Here is a 20,356-nt window from a genome sequence, read left to right on the forward strand (position 1 = left end):
GGATGTTTTTTCAATTAAATTTTTTTTTGTTTTTAGAATAATTTAAATAGATTTTTAGATCTTCAAAGCTTATGCAATGTTGTCTGACATATCCTGCTAAAAACTCTAAATTACTTTGTCCTTTAATATTTACTGTTTATTTTATCATAGGCATCTTATCAGATTTAGAATTTTAAAGATCACAGTGACATAATCTTTACAATAATTGAACTTCCAAACACTTTGTGAAAACCACATATTCTAAAATATCATTATCAATACGGTAGGTTTGACAGAGTTCTTTATTATTTCTGTACTTGATTTTATACCTTTCTACAGTTGTAGTAATATGTGTTCTGATACAATGCTTGGAGTTAAGGTAATTTCCTCAAACCAAAAAAGAAAATGAAGATAAAATGAGCTTTCAAACTGCAGATTATCAACCAATTAATTCTTGCTAGGGGTACAGGCCTTGGTTGATGTCCACATAGTAAATCAAACTCAAGTTAGTTGAGTTTTCTTTCTTTAGTTAAATTTCACTTACTATTTGATGAGAATTTAAGTTCGAACCTATCACTTGAGTTTTCATTTTTTTTGGGGGGGTGGGGGGTCATTGGGGATGAGTTTTAATTTTTTTACAACCAGATGCCACTCTCCGAAATGATGCAATCTTTAAACTTTGGTGATCTAGAATTAGTCATCTGCCATCCTGTCACTGATATTACAATTTGATTTGTTAGTAGTAGTAAACCATCTGTTGAAGTCCCTTTTACTTTTTTGTGGAATCAACAGTGCTAAACAATCATACCGTAACCATCTTACTTTTTTGACCTTTTGTACACGTAACTTTTCTTTTTAGAGTATCATACTTAACTCAGGGCCCTTCATTCCAATGAACCATGATTATTTTTCTACTTTGAAAGCCTGTATTATTGCCAAATTGGTCAGATGGAGGCCCTGAAAGTTAGTTCCTTCATTATTTCCAAATCTCTGCAACATCCAATATCCAACATCCAGTATCAGAAGATCCAAACTTTCCCTGACTTTCTCCACCTAAGTTATGGAATCAGAGATAAAATCTGGACACTAAAAGAGTGCCTATGAATATAGATGGTAGTACAGATGCTGCTGCACTTGCTGTTGAGCCACTTTTCAGGAAGACGAGTAGAATTACATATGCATGTATATATACATGGGACATTTTCTTATTTTAAGGTTACAAGCACATGATGATCTTTCAAATTCAACATATAATGTTATGTGGAACCTTTATTTTAATGTAAGGTTTCATTGACTACAAAGACTTTCTACTCTATTAACACTAATAGGTCAAAACAAGCAGAGGGTCAGAAATTTGTGGAGGAAAGAGAATGATTTGAGAATGAGAATGAAAAATGAGAATGAAAAAACATATACAGGCATCATTGACCAGAGCAATTAGTAGGTAAGAAAACCAAGGTAAAGATACAAGTTAAACCAAGAGGGAAGAGATATGGAGATATATGTACATGTATAACTGATTCACTTTGTTACAAAGCAGAAACTAACACACCATTGTAAAGCAATTATACTCCAATAAAAACGTTAAAAAAAAAAAAGATACAAGTTAATCAGTATTTGACACTAGCATTCAGAACCCTAATCTGATATTGCAGCAAAGTTTTGATTCAGAGGAGGACTTTAATACTGTCAACTGAAGGTAGATTCTGATATTTTTTGCCTTATGCACATATACTGTGAGAAATGCCTATTTTATGACCATTTATTAGTGGTATGACATAGAGCAAATTATTTAACCTGTGAGTCTCAGTTTGTCTGTTTAAAAAGGCAATAAAAATACCAGCTTCATAGCAATATTGTAAGGATTTGAGATAATGTATGTAAAGTACTAACCAAGGGGATTATCATAGGAAGTACTCAAAAAAGGCAGTTACTATTATTAGGGAAATATAATAATATCAGAATAAAGATGCTCTGCATAGGATAGGCCTTTCTATTAGTGCTTATTCAGTTCTGTAGGCAAAATACTAGAGCAATACTAAAATATTACTATAATTTTAAAAAAGCGGCACTCTGGAGGGTAAAGTTTACAAATCATGTAATTTGAGGAATGACTGACACAAAGTAGGAATATTAAGCTTAGATGAAAAAGACAAAGTAGCCAAAAGAGTTTTCTTCATTTATTTAAAGGGCAGCAACTCTTAAATTTACTGATGAGAATATAAAACCAGAGGTAAAAAAATTATGCCCTGTAGGCCAAATCCAGTCTACCATCTGTTTTGTAAGTACAGTTTTATTAGACAGCCACACTCATCTGATTCATATTTTCTAAGGCTACTTCTGAGCCACAACTGCAGAGCTGAGTAGTTGCAACAGAGAGCGTATATAGCCTGCTACTATAAACTGAATGTTTGTTGTGCCCCCCAAAATTCATATGTTGAAACCTATATTTGCTATGGCTTTTAGCACAACTAGAGTTTCCTTGTATAACAGTCACCATGTTTTGCTATCTACATCTGTAACAAAATAATCCACGCTCCACTGTATGTTAAAGTGTGAGATGTGAAGTCCACTTTTCTCTTGTTTTGACATGATAGATATACACTGTTATTAAAAAAATATATTCGGTTGGGCAATACAGGTGGTATGTGAAACACTGTCCAGTTACTGCATTGTACCGAGCAGCAATGTGAAGATGACAAACGTTCTCTGTCGCAAGTACTCAACTCAGCTACTATAATGCAACAGCAGCCACTGGCAATATGTAAGGGAATGAGCATGGCTATGTTCCTACGGAACTATTTATGGACACTGAAATCTAAATTTCATATAAGGCTTACATGTCATACATTATTTTTCTTTCGATTACTTTCAACCATTTAAAAACATAAAAACAATCCTTAGCTCGAGGCCCTACAAAGACAGGTGTTTATAGTTTGCTAATCTTTGCGCTACAGAAAAGAAGTAGGACCTCTGAAAATCAGCTGCAGGAAAGTAAAATGAAGGTTAATATAAGAGAACATTCCTAATATTTTACTGGTATTTAAAATGAGGTAGTACACACATTTCACAGAAAATAATGAACCCAATTTGTATGGCCATCTGTTAGAAATAATTAAGAAAAGGATTTCTGAATTGAGATGATGGGATCTAAATTTTCTCCAGATACCATTTTTAAAAATAATTCTTACCTACATTTTATCCCAGTCTCAACTCTAGGTTAATGTTAGTAGTTGCTACATATCAGAGACAGAGAGAGGGAAAAGCGGGGAGGGTAAGGGGAGGGAAAGAACAAATAAATAATGCATAATGGGTGTGATTTATGTGAGAAAAACTCTGCAAAGCCAATCAGCCAACCCATACTCAAAGAAAATGCCTAGGCCCAACATAAGAAGATTGGCAAATAAATGTACATGGATATGTTTTAAACAAAATTTTAAAACGTAAGTATGTGTTCATCTTTTTTTTTTTTAAAGGATTACTGCCTTTTTAGATTAACTGACCAACTGCTATTCCAATCACATAGAGGGTTTCCACTGCATACATTTAAAATTAGCATCACACGTTTTAAGTTTTTACCTCATAAAGTGTGTTGTACGTGGTGACAGTCACAGTGTTTGTATGCAGCATCAGCCTCTCTCCAAGAAGAGTAAAAAGACTGTGGGTATGCATAATTTCAACTTTTCTCCTGGAGAAACAGGGGCAAAAAAAATTCATACTAGGAAACACACTGGATTTTCTAATCACATGATGTTAGGATAAACAGTAAAATCTATAAGCAGATACAGAATTACATAAGTAATGTTTATTAACTTCCATCTATTAAATGACAGTTTATAGCATAGCTGTCTTCTAAAATACCAAGACTACTATTTAAACACTTCTCAGAATGTCCGCACAAACTAAAACATTAAGTATACAAATTATAAAACATTGTCTAAATGTTGACAGCTATAATTTTCAAATTTCTAATAGCTATTTAGGAGTTATTTTCTTAGGTTAAATTATTAGTTTCCCTTAACACAGAGAAAACAGAATTTTCAAATCCTTTCTGTCCAAAGTCTATGAAATAATCCATGTAAAACTTTAATAACAAAAATTTATAAGTATGGTTAAAACTGAATAGAAAGCAAAATAATTCGACAGAAGTAAAGGGAACTCATTACTGCTTGTATCTGTGGCTCATTTAACTGTTGGCCCATTTAACTGCTCCCCTACCAAATCCATACTTAGAATAGAAAGCTCTATTAAAGTCCTCCTGGAACACTTAGCTCTAGCCCAGGGAATTACTACATGCCTTTCATTCATGTCACTTTCTTAGAAGTCAAGATCTGGAACTTCTTGGCCCCCAACGCTCAGTATTTCACTTCTTACCTTGATTTTCTATTGTTCCCTGTGTGGATTTGGCAACTATAACACAAACTGACTAGGTAATCACCAAACGTTTGTTCCTTTCTTCCTGAGCCCACAGCTATACTGTAATTCCAGCCTCTCTTACAGCTATGTGTGCCACTGAGTTCTAGCCAATGGAACCCGAGAAGAAAAGCTGTGGATCATTTCTAGGCCTGGGCTACAGAAAACACACTCGTGTACTCTTCCATGCTCTTCCTCAAGGCAGCAACACAGGAGCCTTATGATGAAGACACAGAGGTACCAGATGAAAGAAGCAGCCTGGGTCTCTAAAGCACAGCTTGAAGAACATCAACTGCTGAGGATACCCATTTGGATTTTAAGTGAATAAGAAAGAAACTACGAGTTTGGTAAGTTACTAAAACTTCACTGTTTGTTACAGGAGCTATTGCTACCTTAATTAATGCACAAATCAAATAATGAACCATTTATCTGGGCACCACTCACCTGGAAATCCTCTCTTCTAACATCAGCCTTCAAGCTGCACACTGCACAACAAAAGAGGCAGGACAGCTATTTCCCCTCACCCAATCCTCCTCAGCCCAGAGAAGGAAACAGCAATTACCTAAATCCAAAAGGAAGCTAGGGCAAGTGTCTAATGGCTGTGTTTGTAAAACACTTAAGTAAGAGTGGGAAAAGTCAAATGGTCATTAAAAAAAATAATAATAACAGGACAGATGGATATTTTGAGATTATGAAGGGGAAGGCTTTAGTCTCTTCCAACTCAAGCCACACCTAAGGAAAGGAAGCCTGACACTTTCATTTGCTCCCAATCAAGAAAAACAAATGTCAATGTATATCTCTTGATATATCTCTTTGATACACGGAGCTGGTAAAAGTCATTTAAATTAGGCTATCTGGAATTTAGAGTAATTTCTTAACTGGGACACCATAATTTCAACTACTAAAGAAATTCATGCTCTCTTGCCTATCTCCTCCAAAGTAAATGTTTACAGAGCAGCTTAATTCTACCTCTTAGGGGGACTTGAAGAATACTGCACATACCAGGAAAAAGATGAGTCAGCTTCCTCTTGCAGTTTTCTTTGAAACAATGCTCACCAATAAATGCTGTCTCACAGCAATCAAGAGATAGCCAAAAGTGGCATCCATCATTTCAGGCATAAAGTGGGCATGCTGGCCCTGTACATCACATGATTTTGTTTCCCAGAGGACGTCTAATGAAAGACCCAGCTCTATGTATTCAGTTCAGAAAGGCTTCACTAGGGTATATATTCGAGAAACTAACAACTTGAACCTGTTTAACTTTAAGACCTAAATAGACTTCAGACTTTAGTGCCTAGCTGCTTTACCTTTTAAATTTTATAGGATTTCTGCCCACTTGGATTGAGTGCAATCTATTTTTTTTAAAAGAGTAACCTTTTAATCTCATACAAATTACACATTTATTAGCTTACTAAACATTCCATTAAAAACACACCCCAATTTCCTTCTTCACAAAACAAGTATTTTGGAGGGGATGATCAAAAAATACTTCTTGTAACAAATTCAGAGGATATGTTGGAACAGGACAAAGAAAAAAAAGAAAACCCATAATTCTATAACCCAGAGATAATCATTATAAATATCAGCTGATGTTCTTTCAGACTAATTACGTTGCACATAAGTATATGATAGATAGATATAGATGATATCAATACAATGGAAATAATTCTACATAAGATAATTTGTAGCTTGTCACCTGTAAAACAACATATTGTGTCTTAAAATTTCAGTTATTAAATATAGTTTATAACTAGAATGTAGCATAATTTATCCATTCACTACTGTTGGCCATTTATGTTATTTTCAAATATTTTGCTACCAGAAACAAAACTTTGCCCTTTTACATAAATCCTTCGGCATATCCATGGTCATTTCCTTAGGATAAATTCTTGTAATGAAAATTATACGGTTAAAACTTTTAAGTTTAATTGTATTTTATGAGACTTTGAAGTTTATGACCTCCAAAAATATGTACATTCATACTCCAACATCAAGGTACAAATTACCAGCAGTTTCACCAATCCTATGTATTATAATAATAATAAAACAGTCAAATGCAAAGATTAGGGCTTGGGGAGAAAAGATGAGAGAGGAAACATGGTTTGGGGTAAGACTCTCCAATTCATAAATTAAACAGTTTTTTGCTGCTAATTATTGAATAATTCACATTTTAATAATGTTCCTCATATCTAAACATACATACATTAGCATGTGTACCTGGGGTTGCTATTCACCTCTTTTTTTAGCTCATTCCTTAGTATAAGGTCTGCTAGACTTATCACAATACACACTCATTATACTTATTTTTTAATCTTTCACTGACTTTTTTTTACTTGTTTGTTCACCTGAGTTAGCTTTACAACAATTTTTGAAAATTTTTAAAGAAAACTTGGAATTTTTATCAAAACTGCATTAGGTTTATAAGTTCAGTTCATTACAAATCTATCTTTATCTAATTGAGTCTTTCAATTAAGCTACGTGCTATAGCTCTTCCTTACTGCAGCTATTAAATTTTTTCATGATTTTCAGGAAATACGTTAAAATATTACTTACATTTTCAATTTCCTTTCTAATAAACTGAAAGTAAGATCATTTTAGGCTACTATTCTATACATTATTCTATAGTTAAGAATCATTAGTTATTCAAATAATGGACACTATTATACTTTTCAAACTCCTTTAATCTATCAGGAGAATTGTAAAATATTTTGAGGTTTTAACCTAAATTTCTTCAGCCTTTTACTTTGAGGTTAAGAATGGATAAGCTATAGGAACTCAATAATACATGCATCTGTCGGTGTTTATGAGAAATTGTATCAAAACACAACTATGAATTAAAGGACCATAGCATGGTTCTGTTGAAATATCAGATAGTGATTACTAGTGAAGCAAAACAGAATTATGTTCTGTGCACCTGTACTTTTACCTTGTTTATTAGTGATCTTACTCTTCCCACCTTTTATCTGATGGAAGAAGTAGTATGTATATGTATAGAGAACCCAAAAAATAAGTATTTAAAAATATTTGTAGCAAAATGATGTTATTACCAAGGACTAGAAGTGAATATCTTGTATGTTGTCATAACATATTTTCTTATAATTACTATACTCTGGCCTATAATTCTGAAGGCCCTTCTTCATTCCCAAATTTTTCCATTTTATATTAACGAGATATGAAAAAGTTTTATCCATTTTATTGATTCCTTCAATAAAATCACTCTTGTAGTCAGTGATCCCTTCAACAGTTTTTATTTTATTTTCTTTCTTGATGCTAGTCTTCATCTTTATTAATTTGTACTTCCTAGCTTACTCTGTTGTCCTTTAATCAATGCTGTAATATGAGTATACATTCCTATCATTATCTTTATTTTTCAATATTGGAAGTATTTACTTCTGAGTATGTTTTTGCTATGATGCATAGATAATTTTAACGAACTTATTTTCATTTTATTATCTTCTCTTCACTAGCAGGTTTTTGGGAACGTTTCTTAATTTCTAAATTGTTGAAATTTTTTTTGCTCAACTTTTTTTTAATTTCTAATTTTATTACCTTACGGTCAGAAAATGGTGCCAGTAAAATCTCTACTGTGTCCACATTGTTTACTTTATGGTCAAGGACATGATTTTTTATTTTAGTAAATATCCTATAGCCATAAAGTATATTTTCAAAGCATATAAGATTGAACATATATCTACAGAGTCTAGTTTTATGAATATATACTCAATATCTCTATATCTTTATATGTTATCTATTCAATTGTCCCCATTCTGAAGGAGAAATACTGTCTAGACTATTGTATCTTATCAATTACTTATAGCATCTCTAATGGTTTGCCTTACATATCTGAATGCAATATTTGATGCTTTGAGGCTTATGACCATAACATCATCTACTTAAACTGTGCCTTTCATCAATGTATAATGTCTTTTAATTTTTTGTTTTGAACTTTTAACTTCAGGTTCAACTGATTCTATTTTGTGCTTTCAGATCACATCTGATTTCTATAATGCCAACGAAGTTCTGAATTCTTTTTCTGTTAGGGACCTTTCCTTACCCATTTATTTTTTTAAGATCTGATTTTTTAAAAAGAAAGGAAATCATATAATAAATACTCATGTAGCCACCATTACTACAACTTAAGAAATAAAGTATTAAAATAAGCACTTCTGGGTACCTGTCCATGAGCCCATCCTTTTCACTATGTTTTGGGGTAAATGATATCATGAATTTGCTTTTATATAGCCATGCATGTCTTTATACTTTTATTAGATATGTACCTATTCCTAAACTATTTATTATTTTATTTTTTCATATTTTTGAAGTTTAGATAAATGATATCACTACTATACATCCTTTCTACAACTTGCTTTATTGCTTCATATTAGGTTTATGAAAGTTAACTTTTGTTAATTCATTTTCAAAACTGAATATATCCAATTGTATGAATATACCTAAATTCATTTCTGTTATCCTACTGATATTCTTTTACGTCGTTTCCAACTTTTCATTATTACCAATGATGTTACATTGAGCATTTGTGCACATACATGAGTGTCTCTATGTCACAGAGACAATTAATAATTAGTCATAGAGTAGCTTCATCTTTTTGAAAATTGTCAAATTGTTCCCCAATGTGATTGTAACAATTATACAACTCCACCAGTGATCTGAAAGTCTCTTATGCATATCCTTGCCAACACCTGATACTGTCAAAAATTTTAAAGCTTATCACCCTAGTGGGTATTAAAGGTAACTTTTAAATTTTGTACTTTTGATTGCTACCGAAGTCGAGTATCTTTCCATATGCTTATTAGCCAAATCAAGTTTGCTCTTCAGTGAACTGTTTATATTCTTCATGCTCCTAATGGTTTTCCTTTTTCTTATTAGTTTGCATGATTTTTCATAGGGTCAGGATACAAACCCACTGTATTACAAATAAACTGCAAATATCATCTTTCACTTTGTGGCTCGTCTTTTCACTTTTTTATGGTTCTAAAACATGTTATATTTTAGTGATCACATTTATCAACTTTTCCCTAGATGATTTATGTATGTTTACTTACTAGTTCACAAACCCCTCCTTAATCCAAGGTGATAACACTATTATCCTACATTTGCTAAGAGTTTTAAATTTTGCTTTTCAAGTTTTTATTAGCTTTATTGAGGTATAATATACACACCATAAAATTCACAAATTTTATAAGTGTACAAGCCAGTGCTTTCTTAAAGACTTTATAGAGTCATGCAATCATCACTACTATCCAGTTTTAGAACATTTTCATGACTCTAAAAAGTTCCCTTGTGCCCATCTGTAGGCAATCCCCACTTCCATCACTAGCCCCATGTGACCACCAACTTGCATTCTGGATATTTCATATAAATGGAATCATACAATATATAGTCTTTTGCATCTGGCTTCTTTCATTTAGCATAATGTTTTTAGGAACTCATTCATGTCATAGTATGCATCAGTAATTCATTTCCTTTCAATTGTGCAATAGTATTCCGTCGTATGGGCATATGATATTTCATTTACTTATTCACCAACTGGTGGAATTTTGGATAGTCTCCAGTTTTTGCCTATTATGAATAATGGCACCAAGAACATTCATGCACAAGTCTAGATGTGAACATATGATGTCATCTTTCCTGGGCAGACACCTAAATATAGAAATATCTGGTTGTATGATAAGTGCTACATTTTTTAAGAAATTAGAAAACCCTCTTGGAACGCGGCTGGAGAATTTTACATTCCCATCAGCAATGCATTAGGATTCAATAAGTTGTTATGTGTTGTGGTTTTGCTTTTATTCAAATCAAATTATTTTCTATCTTTCTTTGTGATTTCTTTTTAGATCCAGGAGTTATTTAGAAGTGTGCTATTTACTCTATCTAGCAATTTCTCAAATCTCTTTTTTGTTGTTGATTTCTAATTTAATTTTGTTGTAGTCAAAGAACATATTTTGTTTGACCTCAATTCTTTTAGATTTACTGAAACTTGTTTTATGTACTACAGCCCAACCTATATTATATTCTGGAGAATGTTGCAAATGAAGCTTGAAAACAACTCTGCTGTCTTTAGGTAGAGTGTCCTATAAATGTCATTATATTATTCAACATGATGATGAACAGGAGTGGTGAAAACAGCCTTTGACAATTGTTAGTTATGCAAAGGATTATTTCTAACATTCCACCACTAAATAGGTCTGTGTTAAGTTTTGGGTAGATATATGTTATCAGGTAAAATAAATCATTTTATATTCATGGTTTCCTAAGAATTTTTATGATGAATGTGTAATTAATTTTACAAAAAATTTTTTGTACCCATTATTATGATTATATAGGTATTCTGTAATTTGTTAATAAGTAGACCATATTAAAAGATATCCTAATGTTAAAGTCCTCTTACGTTCAGCATAACATTTAGAATCTAGGGGGAAAAAAGACAAAACATGTTTCCTCATTTATTATAATATTTAGAGCTGTAAGTTGCCTTCAATACCACTTAGGCCAACTCTCAAAAGTATAAATATGCAAACATTTTAATATCTTTTGATTCTAAGTATTTTATTATCTGTACAATGATGTCATGTTATGGTTATTTAAAATATGTATATCCCCATTTTCTTAGTTTGATTTTTATCACTGGTTTCTTGTTTAATCACACTGTGGGTGAGAAGTCATCTATATGATAATAATTTATTTAAATTTATGGAGTCAATTTTTATGGCCTCATTTGAATAGTTTTGTCTGTTCTTCAGGAGAATGTATATGCTAATCAAGCCAATGGATTTTTTTGGTACAAATTTATACTTTGTGATGGCTCTTTTAAAAAGAATATGTTAAAACCTCTAAACTATTTTGATTTATCTTTCAAATCTAGTCAGTTTTGCTTTCTATACCTCATCTATGCTGTTAAGCATATATAAATATGACATTGTTTTACCTTCCTGGTGAACTATACCTTTTTCATTACATGATGCCCCTCTTTAGCTTCATTAAATTTTTTCCCTTAAAGTTGAGTTTGGTCTATTTAAATATTGGTCTGACAGCTTTTATTATTCAGTTTTTAAAATACGTAATACTTTTACCTGGGTAAAAAATAATGATGACATAAAAAGATACAGAGAGGTTTCAAACCCAACTCATACCCTTTCCTCCTCATTCACACTGCCCCAATAACAAGTAAACTTTGTTTTAGTTTCTTATTTCTCTATCAGCTTCTCCCCCAACACATGCTTTTAAACAGATTTTATTTTTTAGAGTAGTTTTAGGTGCACAGCAAAATCGAGCAGAAAGTACAAAGATTACCCATATTCCCCTGGGTGGCCCCATGTATGCCATGTATGTATGGCCTCTCCCCACTATCAACACCCTCCAACAGAGAGGTACATTTGTTACAACTGCCTATCAGCTCCACTCCTCCCGAGTTTTATTGAGATGTAATTGACATATAACAACATAGCATTAGTTTAAGGTGTACAACATAATGCTTTGATACATGTATATACTGCAAAATAATTACCACAAGTTTAGCTAACGCCATCACCTTACATAGTTGCAAGGTTTTTTTTTGTGATGAAAACATTTAAGATCTATTATCTTAGCAGCTCTTAAATACTATACAATACAGTATTGTTAACTATAGTCACCATGCTGTACACTTCAGCCCCAGACCTCATTTATCTTACAACTGGAAGCTTGTACCATTTGATCACATCCACTCATTTCTCCCAGTCTCTACCCTGCAGATTATGGGAAACCCCCAACTGTTCTCTGTTTCTATGAGTTTGGTTTCTACAGATTCCACACATAAGTGAGATGATATAGTATTTGTCTTTGTCTGATTTATTTCATTTAGTATAGAGCCCTCAAGGTCCATCTAAGTTGTGGCATATGACAGGATTGCCTTCTTTGGATATTATTCCATTTTATATACAGAAACAGAGAAAACTACGATCTAAGTGTCTACATTTTCTTTATCCATTCATCTGTCAATGAACAATTAGGTCGTTTCCATGTCCTGGCTATTTGTAAATAATGCTGTAATGAACATGGGGGTACAGAAATCTCTTTTGAGACAGTGATTTCAATTCCTTCGGATATAGTCCCAGAAGTGACAGTGTTGGATTATATGGTAGTTCTATCTTTAATTTTTTGAGGAATCTCCATAGTGTTTTCCATAGTGGGTGCACCAATTTATATTCATACCAACAGTGCACATGGATTCCCTTTTCTTTATATCCTCACTGTTATCTCTTTTCTTTTTGATAACAGCCAATCTAACAGGTGTGAGGTGATATCTCATTGTGGCTTAGACTTGCATTAGTTATGCTGAGCATGTGTTCATGTACCTGTTGTATGTCTTCCTTGGAAAAATGTCTATTCAGATCCTCTGTCCATTTTTTAATTGGATTGCTTGTTTGCTACTAAGTTGTATGAAGTCTTTATATATTCTATATATTGATAGCTTACCAGAGAAATGATTTGCAAATATTTTCTCCCATTCAGTAGGTTGCTTTTTCATATTGTTGAGTTTCCTTTGCTGTGCAGAAACTTTTTAGATTGATACAATCACTTGTTTATTTTTGCTTTTGTTGTTAAATCCAAAATATCATTGCCAAGACTGATGTCAAGGAGCTTACCCCCTATGTTTTCAGGTGCTATGTTCAAGTCTTTAATCCATTTTTAGTTAATTTTTATCTAATATGTAAGCTAGAGTTCCAGTTTCCTTCTTTTGCATGTGGCTGTCCAGTTTTCCCAACATCATTTATTGAAGAGATTATTCTTCCTCACTGTATATCTTGGCTCCTTTGTCATAAAGTATTGGCCATGTATGTGTGGGTGTACTTCTGGGCTATTTTATTCCATTGATTTATATGTCTGTTTTTATGCTAAGACCACATTGCTTTGAATACTGTAAATCTGGATTATAATCTAAAATCAGGAAGTGTGATGTCTCCAGCTTTGTTCTTTCTCAAGATTGCTTTGGCTATTCAGGGTCTTTTGTGGTTCCATACAAATTTTAGAATTATTTGTTCTATTTCTGTGAAAAATGCCGTTGGCATTTTGATAGCAATTGCATTAAATATGTAGATCACTTTGGATAGTATGGATATTTTAACAATATCGATTCTTCCAATCCATGAGCATGGTATATCTTTCCATTTGTTTGTGTCTTCTTCATTTTTTTTCATCAATGTCTTACAGTTTTCAGTATAAAGATCTTTCAACCTCCTTGGTTAAATTTATTCCTAGGTATTGATATTTTATTCTATGAAATCTTTCATTCTTTCTCTATATCCTTAACCTTCTTTCCCATTTATCATCTTTGTCTCTTGGTGATTCTTTTACATAATGTCTTCATTTCTTCTAGTTCACCAATTCTTTCTTAATTTCTGCATAAACTGTTTAACATGCCCATGGAGCTGTTAATTTTAGTTAGTGCCTTTTCATTTCCAGAAGTTACTTCTGATTATTTGTTTAAAAGCTGAATGGTTAGTTTCAATATGATCTTGTTTCTTAAGAATTATAACTTCTATTATGTTTGATCTTCATTTTTGGCATATGAGAATTTCCCTTACTTTTGTGTACCCAGCTACATCTGAAAGGAATTTTGCTATATTTTACCCAACATTTCTAAGTTTTTAGTGGTACAAAGTGTTTCAGGATATCTTGTCTTACCCATCGTTTTTCTTCTCCAATTATTCTTATTAGTCACATGTTAAGTCTCCTATGCCTTTATATAGTTTCTCATTTTATGTTTTTGGTCCATGCTTTGAGATCTTCCAGTTCACTAATTTGGGTGAATAGGGAAAAATAATGATATAAAGAGGCAGAATGTCACCTTTGGTGCTCTACTTGAATCTCAGATGCACTTTTTAAAGGTAAAATTCAAAGGTTCCATGATAGCTTCCACACTAGTTCTATTTCATTGGGTACATAATTTGATGATTCTCTCTTATCTCCTGTCTCTGGTTGCTATGCCCCTTCAACTGAGTTGTTATCTTCCATTTTCACACTGTTGCACTTAGATCTCCCTGCAATGAATTTTAAATGATGAGATCCCTGCAGGTGTTGTAAGGCAAAGATCCCTCTAAGCACACTGATCTGTAGTACAAAACTTAGCATGCTGTAAATCCTGAAGCCAGCATCCTAGCACTCCAATATCCTTACACTCCCACAAGTTCAAGGACAGGGAAAATTCATCCCATCAATTCAGGTACCTCTTGGCATTCTGCTGGTAACTTAAATAGAAGCCAGTGTTAATATTCCTTGGAAGACAGAGACGGAGGAGAGGAGAGAGAATGGGAGGCAGAGATATCTGAGATCAAAACATCTCTTAAAATTTGCTGCTTTTTAGTCTTTACCTTAGGCTGCTAACATAGTTCTTCAGCTGTTTGTCATTCCCATGGGAGAGAAAAATCCCTCACGAGTTGCCATTTTTCTCTACTGGTACCCCAACAGAACATCAAGACTCATTTGTACACACAAGACCCAACATTTTGGCAGAAGAGAGCCAAATAGCTTGGAGTTGAGAGTAGATGAGGAGGAAGCTTTCTTTTTGAACTGCTGCATCCCCAGAATCCACACCACTACTTTTTACTAACAGACAACTGGCTCTGCCAGATAAACTGGACTAACTTCAGCTAGTCCAAAAAAGAAAGACGCTATTAGGTTAAACAACTGTCAACATGTAACAGGCCTGTAACAAACAACTAATAGCATGTTGATTCATTTAACTACCAACAGTGCCTTTTAAATTTATTTATTTATTTATTTATTTTTGGCTGCATTGCGTCTTCGTTGGTGCACACGGGTTTTCTCTAGTTGCGGCGAGCGGGGGCTACTCTTCATTGCTGTGTGCGGGCTTCTCATTGTGGTCGCTTCTCTTGTTGCGGAGCACGGGCTCTAGGTGTGCGGGCTTCAGCAGTTGTGGCACGTGGGCTCAGTAGTTGTGGCTCACGGATTCTAGAGTGCAGGCTCAGTAGTTGTGGCACACGGGCTTAGTTGCTCCACCGCATGTGGGATCTTCCCAGACCAGGGCTCGAACCCGTGTCCCCTGCACTGGCAGGCAGATTCTTAAGCACTGCGCCACCAGGGAAGCCCAACAGTGCCTTTTAGAGTGTGATTATCTTCGGGAATTCATCCAGAAGTTACATTGTTCGAAGTTAAGACATTAAACAAACATACTTGGTTGAGAAATTTTTATTTCCACAGTAAACATTAAATAGTATGTGCTTTAAAATTTTTAGAAGCTAAAATTATTATAGCTTTAGTACGGTATAGCATTGGGTATTTTGATCATCTGTTTGAACCATTTGTTAGAATTCTGTCCTGCGAATAACTGTAATTAAGCCACCTCCATGAAGGAACAGTTTGGCTTTCTATTCAAGCATATATCAAAGGTAGGGTTTCTCAACTTTATATGTCTTTTTATTTTGGAAAATTTTAAGATTTACAGAAAAGTTGAAAAGATAGTACAGAGAGTTCCCATATATAATTCACCCAGCTTCCCCATATGTTAACATCTTACCTAATCATGGTACATATGTCAAAACTAAGAATCAACATAAGTACAGTATTATTAATTAAGCTACAGATTTTATTTAGATTTCACCATGACCTTTTTTTTCTGTTCAGGATCCAATCCAGAATACCACTTTACATTTAGACTTCTCTAAATGGTTTGTAGCAGTTTCCCATCCCTTGTTTTTCACGCCTTTTAACAGTTTTGAAGAGTATTGGTTAAGTATTTTGTAGACTGTCTCTCAATTTGGGGGTGTATGATGCTTTCTCATGATTAGACTGAGGTTATTTATGTTTTAGAAGAATATCACAGAGACGAAGTGCCCTTCTCATCATTTACATCAGGGAATACATGATATCAACATGACACTTGACTGGTGATGTTAACCTTATTCAACAGTGAAAAACAGTCAGGTTTTGCTATTCTTTGGAAGTTAGCCAGTAAGTCCATCCCTCACTCAAGGAGAGGGGACTTAAGTTCCATCTTCAGGAGGTGGGAATAGCTGCATATATTATTTAGAACAGACTTCTCAATATTTGTGATAGATGTCAAGCCTATCTCCAGTTCAGTTGACAATTAAAGTATATGGATTATCTCCCAACCTGTATCCTAGGTACTTACAGAAATTATAAACTCAGTGTTAGAAGAGACTACCCCACCCAGACTTCAGATTAGCTTCATCCATGAACCCAATTCAGATTTGCTATCAAACGACTCCTCCATACACAAATGAGATGCTGACTTTGGGTGATATCTCATGTTTCAACAGTTTTAAAGATGATTCTCTTAGGTTTTTTTTTTTTTTTTCCAACAGAATAAAACATTTATTGCCTTCTGAAATGAAATGAAGCCTGTGAGTTGGCTGCAATTCTGGAGGGCTTTCCTGGGCTCAAGGCATCCTCTCATTCCAGGACTCAGGCTAAAGCAGCAGCTTTTCCTTTCCATGCTGTTCTCATGGAAGAAGACAAGAATGAAAGAGGCCAAAGTAAAGAAGTGAGCACATTCAAAGTTTCTGCTCACAAGTGGCAAATATAGTGTTTGTCCACATTCTAGTGACCCACTCCAGTCCTGTGTCCAGCATGTCAGTGGGGGAGCCTGGGAAACACTTCAAGTCAGGTGGCAAGGGCTGTTGATGAATGATCTTCATCACTTATTGTGTGGGAGGGAGCAGGTGGTGAGCGTGAATGGGAGCTAGGGCAGGACCACACGTGCAGACTCCTCTTTCAAGGAACTGGACATTTAAAGAAGTGGAGATGGTGGGACTTCCCCAGCGGTCCAGTGGTTAAGACTTCGCCTTCCAATGCAGCAGGGTGCGGGTTCAACCCCTGGTCGGGGAGATAAGATCCCACATGCCTTGCAGCCAAAAAAACCAAAACATAAAACAGAAGCAATATTGTAACGAATTCAATAAAGACTTTAAAAATGGTCCACATCAGAAAAAAATAAAGAAGTGGAGATGTGGTTAGTTGTGAGGGTGAACCATAGATCAAGTTTGAAGTTTTTTAATGGAGGAGACTTTTCTGCATAGAAGTTGGAGAAGACACAGAGAGAATATGATAAAATAACTTAATTCTTTTAGCCTACATTCTTTGAGAAGTTACTTGGTGTGGCCATTTTACATTTGTCATCTTATCAGTCTTCAACAGCTTCATGAGGCAGGTACTATTATTATTTTTGTTTTACCAATGAGGAGAGTGAGGCCGATATTATATAACTTGCTTAGTCACAGAGTTAGTGGAGTTGTACTTCACCCTAGTAGATGGACTGTAGTCTTTCCTTATTACTTATTTACCATATAAAGATGGTAGAAACATGTTCTTCTCCCCTTCTCCCGCCACATCCAAGAAATCCAATATGCATGTAGATGGTACTTTGCACGTCCTGGGGTAGATGGCAAATGTTTGAGATCACTGAAAGGCACGGGGTGAGGGTGAGCTCATCCTGCTCACATGGACATTTTGCCCTCCTAACTGACTCCAGGTGTGCTAAAAGTGTTGGGCAGCTTCACAATGAATGCACTGGGATTTTGGTAAGGCTTTCTGCATCTCTGCTAGATGTGGTCAAAGCAGCCAGAACTCCTGGCGACTGCATCCAGATGTTGCCTTTAGTCAGCCTTGGAGCTCGTCAGCTCGTCCAGATGAATGTTTCCATTCCACCAAGGAAAAGTGTATGTTGGCAGCCAGTGCCAAGCAGGGAGAAACAAGGAGGATCCCGGAAACGAACAGTTTGAGAAGCTGCTAGGAATGTCCCCCCGAATCCCCTCCCGGGGCCAGTGAGCCACGAGCAGTGGGCTCCTCGCAGCCATCCTGGCGCGACGTCATGGCGGTGGCCTTCTCTTAGGTTTTTAGGTATATAATCAAACTACCTATAAACAATGACACCTACTTCCTGCTACTGATTGTGTGTTTTATTTGTTTCAAATCTTGAATAATAATTACTAGTAATGATTAGGTTATAGTAGAAACATCTGATTGCTATTTGAACACTGCTAGTGTTTCATTTTTATATTTGGTGTCAGCTTATCATAATGAAGAAATATTCTACCTTTATCAAAACTGCACATTAAATTGCACCTCTTACATTTTTGTTAACTATTTAAATTAACGTATAGCAATATACTGTGACCTCTTTACATCTATTATATCGTTTATCCTTAAAACTCAATGAGGGAAGCAGTATGATCTCACTCATTTATAGCGTTAAAAACTGAGACTCAAAGATGTTTCTAAACCACTCAGAAAACATGTGGCTAAGCTAGGATCCAAACCTAGGCAGCCCAACTTGAGCCGATGAACTACTTGTATTTTATTAACCAGTTATCTCTATTAACCATCAAGCTGTACATGCTTTCTTTTAAGTGTTATTTTTTGACTACTAAATTTAACTTCATAGTCACATTGATAGGAATCATTTGAATTGTGTAGGTAAGTAGTTAAACTAACACTTAATTTCAGTGTTAGTCTTAGTCCTTTAGCTCCATCACTGCTCCAGTAAATAACTCCTCATTTTAACTAATCGGTCATTGATTTTACTTAATCCAACTCCATTAATAATATAAATACTGAAAATTCTTCCAAGATTTTAAAGGTGCTTTTTACATTTAATATTTGTAGTTTTTCAAACAATTTTTTGTTGAAAAACTGTTTCGATATGTGACATTCACATGATTAAAATATTTACCTGATCTACATCCACCTTCGTTTCTACCAACGCCCCATTAGAAGCCACTGTTCTTGATTTCTTATTTCTTACGAATTCTACTAGACTTTCTCACTGCAAATATAAGTATTATATTCTCATATTCATTTCTTTATACAAAAATAGCATCTAATGCATACCCATCTATACTATTTTTATAATCTTTTAACAATATAGTTGTGATATCTGTATATAGTTATCTCATTGGTTTTGTTTATAACTGCATAGTATTCTATTTAATAAATGAACTATAACTTATTTATTAACAAATCCTCTATTAATAGAAATTTAAGATTTCTTGTAACATTTACTATCATAAACAAAGCAACAATGAATAACTCTGAATAGCCATCATTTCACATATGTGCAAGCGGTGAACTACTGAGTTAAAAAGTATATGTATTTGTAATTTTGACATTGATCAAAATTAATAAATTGCACTACACATGGGGTTATACTAATTTATGCTCCAGTTAGCAATGTATGAGATGCTTGCTGTTCCCACAACCTTGCTAACAGAGATGGATGCTGAATTTTGATATTTCTATCCATCTAATGTGTGAAAAATGATGTCTTACTTTAGTTTTAGATTATATTTCCCTTATTACAAGTAGAAATCAGCTCTTTTCATATGTTTATGTGCCACGTGTATTTCCCTCTATAAGCTGTTCATTTGTATCCTTGCTTATTTTTCTACTGGGTTGTCTTATCAATTTCCAGGGAAAGCTATGAAAGTTATCATGTAAAATCCTTTTAATTTCCTGTTTCTATATTAATTATGAAAATTATCATTTATTTTGTACATTCATATTTTTGCCCTTTCTTGAGTTGCTTAATGGTGATTTATCCATTTCTATCATGATTTTTAAAAATCAGATTTTTAAATGATTGTCTGTCTTCTAAATCATTAATTCCTACTTTCCCATTTATTATTCCCATTTATTCTGTTATTCTTTATCTAACTTTTACATTTTAATTCTTTTTTTCTGTATTTCTTTTCTATTGGTCTACAGCTATGATAATCCTCTAAGCACTTCTTTAGCTGTCTCCCACAGGTTTTGTGAAGTTGTTTTCTAAAAATTCTGCAATTTTAGTGTGCATTTCTCTTTGACACAAAAGTTGTTTAATAAATTTTAAATGTCTAGGTAGAAGAAACTTTGGTTTCTGATTTTGTTCCTATTTTCTAATTTTATTGCATGTTAACAAGAGAATCTTGCCTGTTTTGTCTCTGTTTTG

General features: G+C 34.1%; 1 protein-coding gene across 8 annotated transcripts in view; it reads right to left on the minus strand.

The window, feature by feature from the left end:
- The window catches only part of NBEA (neurobeachin), a 629,474-nt gene that overhangs the window by 443,638 nt on the left and 165,480 nt on the right, over positions 1-20,356 (minus strand). For all 8 annotated transcript variants that reach the window (XM_061171071.1, XM_061171076.1, XM_061171075.1 and 5 more), the window contains exon 18: positions 3,559-3,667. In XM_061171071.1, coding sequence (XP_061027054.1) covers positions 3,559-3,667 — 109 coding nt within the window. The remainder of the gene's footprint in view (positions 1-3,558; positions 3,668-20,356) is intronic.

This window comes from Eubalaena glacialis, chromosome 16 (genome assembly GCF_028564815.1).
Source record: "Eubalaena glacialis isolate mEubGla1 chromosome 16, mEubGla1.1.hap2.+ XY, whole genome shotgun sequence".
NCBI classification, from domain to species: Eukaryota; Metazoa; Chordata; class Mammalia; order Artiodactyla; family Balaenidae; genus Eubalaena; species Eubalaena glacialis.